General features: G+C 46.5%; 1 protein-coding gene across 2 annotated transcripts; it reads left to right on the forward strand.

Annotated features, from left to right (window-relative positions):
* The first annotated feature begins 384 nt into the window (after positions 1-384).
* Positions 385-4,288, forward strand: LOC100828955 (WD repeat-containing protein 44). 2 transcript variants are annotated; one of them, XM_014903417.2, is made up of 8 exons: positions 385-581; positions 1,056-2,128; positions 2,228-2,318; positions 2,409-2,566; positions 2,694-2,745; positions 2,866-2,945; positions 3,048-3,141; positions 3,252-4,288. In XM_014903417.2, exons 2-8 carry the CDS (start codon positions 1,094-1,096, stop codon positions 3,869-3,871), a joined length of 2,130 nt encoding a protein of 709 aa, XP_014758903.1. In that variant the 5' UTR covers positions 385-581; positions 1,056-1,093; the 3' UTR covers positions 3,872-4,288. The 2 variants fall into 2 exon arrangements, with proteins under 2 accessions (XP_014758903.1, XP_003580346.1); XM_003580298.4 differs by having other exon boundaries at positions 1,071-2,128.
* Positions 4,289-4,548: the final 260 nt, after the last annotated feature.

Genomic DNA, 4,548 nt, shown 5'->3' on the forward strand with positions numbered 1-4,548 from the left:
AATGAAAAAAAGACGAAAATGAAAAAGTGAAAGAGAAAAAGAAGAGTGGCATGCGCACTAGACCAGCGTCAGAAACGTCCAGACTACGGAGAAAAAATGCCCGAGAAAAACTTGCAATAAATCAGCAGAGAAAAGCAAATTCGCGACATCAGAACTGATGCTAATATATCTCATCCAATAAAAAACTGTATATTTTAAACAAAGTATACTCAGTTGAGTACAGCATAATTGTTTTTTTCTCTTTGTAGCAGTGCGTTACCGGGTAAATAATAAGTTTAAATCCATTTTTTTTTTGCTGGTTCCAAATCTGGCGATGGTGATGGGGACGGACGGGGACCCCCGCGCCCCCGACTCCACGTCCTAATAAATCGCTCCCATCTCCAATTCGTCCACCTTTCTCTTTAATCTTTCCGCCTTCTCGTCGATTCCAATCCTCGAACAATACTCCCCATTTGCGCCATGCTACCGGGCTTGTTCTTGCGCCCGGCGACCACGAACCAAGAACACGCGCGTCGCTGAAAACCGATACCTTCCTTGGATTCCAATTCCCCGAGCGTGCGCGCGAGTTTTCCCTGCCCCAGGTGAGCTTCCACCGCCAGAAATTTCCCTTTTCCTATTCCCCTGCCGTCAAATCCTTTCGAGATATGTGTTGTTGAATTCGCCGTTTCTCGGAGAAGAAAAAAGTTGTTGTTTTTTCCCTTCCGGGCAACGCTTCTTGGCCTGGCCGTCTTTCTGCTTTAACAATGGCCGCGCGGTTGGTTCGCTGCTGCGGAGGCCAGATGCATTGCTTGGGGGTGATTTGGCCACGCTAGGTGCGGGATTTGATGGGAGATACGGGGAATTGAATAGTTCGGATTTGGTGCTAATTTCTTTAGACCGATTAATCGCGCCAGTAAAATTTTTCCTCTCCTGTGCGTCCTACCCCCGCGTTCTCGTCCCCCGTATGCCAGTTGCCGCCGAGGCAATTCAGCGCCCTCTGCCGCTTTACTTACTGTTATATAAGCGCCTGTCCGGACGCCGCTCTGAGATGTGTTTCCCCACTGTTTCTTATCTAGAACTACTCTTTGCAGCGCCGTGCCTGTCCCAACGATCCATGGAGTCGTGCCAATTAGTAGCGAGCTCTAGTAGGATGGAGGCGGAGGAGGAAGCCTTCTTTGACACGCGTGAGGAGTTGCTGGCGTCGCCGGCGCGCAGCCCGGCCCCGGCATTGCCGTGGTCAGGTCGCCTCGACAGTGTGCAGGAGAGGAAGGAGCGGTTCTTGAGAAGCATGGGTCTGGAGTGCAGCCCGAGCCCCAGGCAGGCGGATCCTGTGTGCACTGCGGGAGATGTCGAGAAGGAGGAGGAGCGGGGGATCGTGCCGGAGATTGGGAGATTGTCGTCCCAGTCAGAAGAGAACGACTGCTCCATGTCGAGTTGGTCGACGGAGGAGACGACGAGCTGCGAGGACGGCGTGTCGGATGACAATTCCGTCAGTGGATCCAGCAAGGATGATGGCTGCAAGGTGGGCAGGAGTTTCAGTTCATTGTCCTTCATCCGGAGGCTTATGAGTCGAAATGGTAAGCGTTCTGCTGCTCCCACGACAGTGGAGAGGAGGAGGAATGGATGGTTTGAGAGGCTGGGTGTAGCGGCTTGTGTTGTGGATTATGGAGATGATGAAGCTAGCACCAGCACCTCCGACAGCGAGCAGATTCGGGGCGGAAGGTATGAGAGAATTAAAGTCCGTTCATACCGGAAGCGGTCGAAGGAATTGTCTGCACTGTATCAAGGCCAAGTGATCAAGGCACATGATGGTGCTATCCTGACGATGAAGTTCAGTCCTGACGGGCAGTTTCTTGCGACCGGCGGCGAAGATGGAGTTATCAGGATTTGGGGTGTTTCACAGTCTGATGACTGTAAAATTCCTCTGGATGATCCCTCTTGTATCTACCTCAAAGCACGGCGCAAGTATGGGTTGGCGCCAGTGAATATTGACAACGAGAAGAGATCGAAAGTCAAGGGCATGAAGAAAACTGGAGAGTCTGCCTGCATTGTGATTCCAACAATGGTTTTCCAGATCTCTGAGGAACCATTGCATGAGTTCCATGGGCACGCCGGTGATGTACTGGACCTGTCATGGTCAAACAACAAGGTCAGTTGAAGAAATGTATTTTTTCCAATATAAGGGGATTGATTCTTTGTTTCTCTTATACCTTTTTATTTATGATGATTAAAAATTGACACCTTGCAGCATCTACTGTCGGCTTCAACAGACAAAACTGTTTGCTTGTGGAAAATTGGATCTGCAAACTGCCTCAGAGTTTTCCGGCATGGCAACTTTGGTAGGCTCATAAATTCTGATTTTTTTTGTTTTTAAATGTTATGACTTACTTATGGATTGAAGCTGACAGTTCGCTCTCCTTGTTCTGCAGTGACTTGTGTCCAATTTAATCCAACTAATGACAATTGCTTCATCACTGGGTCCATTGATGGCAAAGTTCGTGTATGGGACATTTCAAGATGCAGTGTTGTGGATTGGGTTGATGTTAGAGACATAGTTACAGCAGTTTGTTACAGACCTGATGGAAAGGTACGATTATTAGTGCCCTACTGAGTTATTATTGTCTAATTTGTTTGTTGACACCTCAATAGTTTGTCAGATAATTCTCTTAATAGTTTGTGAGATTGATCTCCCTTTTTTCTTTTGCTTCTTGCAGGGAGCAGTGGTTGGAACGATTACTGGACATTGTCGTTTTTATCATGCATCAGGTAAATAAATAGTAAATGTCTTGCAGCGTTTACATGTTTTTAGTTTGCAACAGTTCTCGCCTAACATTTGTAGTATTTTGATGTATGCAATTGCTAATTAAACTATTCTGCTTTGATCAGACAACCTACTGCGGTTGGAAACTCAGATTGCACTCCATGGCAAGAAGAAATCTTCCTTCAAGAGAATCACAAGTTTTCAGGTAAATATCTAAAAAAAAGAGTGACTGTTGTCGCAATTTTTAACTCTGTTTGTCCTTTTTCATTATGAATGCTTCTTACTATTTCTCTCATTTCCATGGCAGTTCTGTCCAAGCAACCCAAGTAAACTAATGGTAACATCTGCTGACTCAAAGATCAGAATACTGGATGGAACCAATGTGATTCAGAATTACAGTGGTACAACTCAAATACTTGAGCTTTGTGCCTTCCGTCCTATACAATTATTAGCTGTGTAGTCTTTTCCCCTATATGTCATTACCTCTAAACTTGTATTTCTAAACTATCAGGACTCCGAAGTGGTTCTTGCCAGTTGTCGGCATCATTCACTCCAGACGGGGAGCATATAATTTCTGCTAGTGAAGACTCCAACATTTATGTTTGGAACCGTGACAGCCAAGATGAATCTGCATGGCGACAAGCAAAAATCACATACTCCTCAGAGCGTTTCCAATCCAACAATGCAGCCATTGCAATACCATGGAATGGTACGAAACCAAGAAGCCACGTTTCTTTGGCCTGTAAAAGTTTACCATCACAAGGAGGTAGTTTCTGGAGCTTGGGTAAGGCTGTCAAGCACAGTTCAAGTTGCCGCGGAGACTATTCTTCCACTAACAGTCTCACGTCGAGATCTGCTGCTCCTGGTATTTTGAATCTGAACCAGGAGTTGTTCACCGAGCCCCCTTGCAAAGGTGCGACAGCAACTTGGCCGGAGGAAATGCTGCCGTCTTGCTCGATCGGTGCAAATTTGGACGAGTCACAGTACAAGCTCCTGAGGAACTGTTCCCAGAGCACATCAAACTCCTGGGGCCGAGTGATGGTAACCGCGGGATGGGACGGCAGGATTAGGTCGTTCCAGAATTATGGCCTGCCGGTACACACCAGTGACTTGTTCGAGAGCATTTGGTGAAAGTAAACAGCAGCGTTGGCACCTCACATGGCCTTTCCTCAGGGAAAGCACCCGTGCACCCAGCTATGCTGGTCCAGTGTGTGGTTTCTCGGTACAAGACATCACATGCTTGGTGCTCCTGTTGAATTGTGGATGGACCATTGTTGTACATAATCAACCCGGTGGTCCTCTGAGATCTCTACATCAGCGGTTGTTGTTCGTGGCAGGCCCGGTAGCTTGTACCCTTTTTTGTAGAAATCTTTTAGTCTAGATCAGATTTGTTCTTTGGCTCCCCATTTCAATTGCTCTTTGATATGCCACAGAAATGTTAGCCTAAGTGAGTGTAAATCTCCTCCCATTGAATGTGTGGGAGCTTGATGGAACTGTCAGATATATTTGTTCCATCCGAATATACGAAAATTCGTTCATTGTTCGAAACTTGGTGTCTGACTCTTCGCATCTGTTGTTTCCTGATCATGATTCTATCCAAACTCAAATTTGAGTAACTTGTGTGTCCGGTTTGGGACCTAATCTGCTCAAATTATTATTATTGCCCCTCTTATGGGACCTTAAGTTGTTGATCCCTTGATTGATTTGGCATGTTACTTGTACACCTTCATAAATCGACTGGTCCTGAATCTTTTGAGGTCGGACCTGGCGAATGAGCGTCTGATCTTTTTGTGTGTTTGCCTGTTCCC

The sequence above is a fragment of the Brachypodium distachyon genome, chromosome 5, assembly GCF_000005505.3.
Source record: "Brachypodium distachyon strain Bd21 chromosome 5, Brachypodium_distachyon_v3.0, whole genome shotgun sequence".
Classification (NCBI taxonomy): Eukaryota; Viridiplantae; Streptophyta; class Magnoliopsida; order Poales; family Poaceae; genus Brachypodium; species Brachypodium distachyon.

What these genes read in the sequence shown, in the direction of transcription:
- LOC100828955 (XM_014903417.2), top strand. Translation starts at nt 1,094, where the DNA reads ATGGAGTCGTGCCAATTAGTAGCGAGCTCTAGTAGGATGGAGGCGGAG. An exon ending in GTTACAGACCTGATGGAAAG is followed by an intron (nt 2,567 to 2,693) that starts GTACGATTATTA and finishes TGCTTCTTGCAG; the next exon opens with GGAGCAGTGGTTGGAACGAT. An exon ending in TGTGATTCAGAATTACAGTG is followed by an intron (nt 3,142 to 3,251) that starts GTACAACTCAAA and finishes CTAAACTATCAG; the next exon opens with GACTCCGAAGTGGTTCTTGC.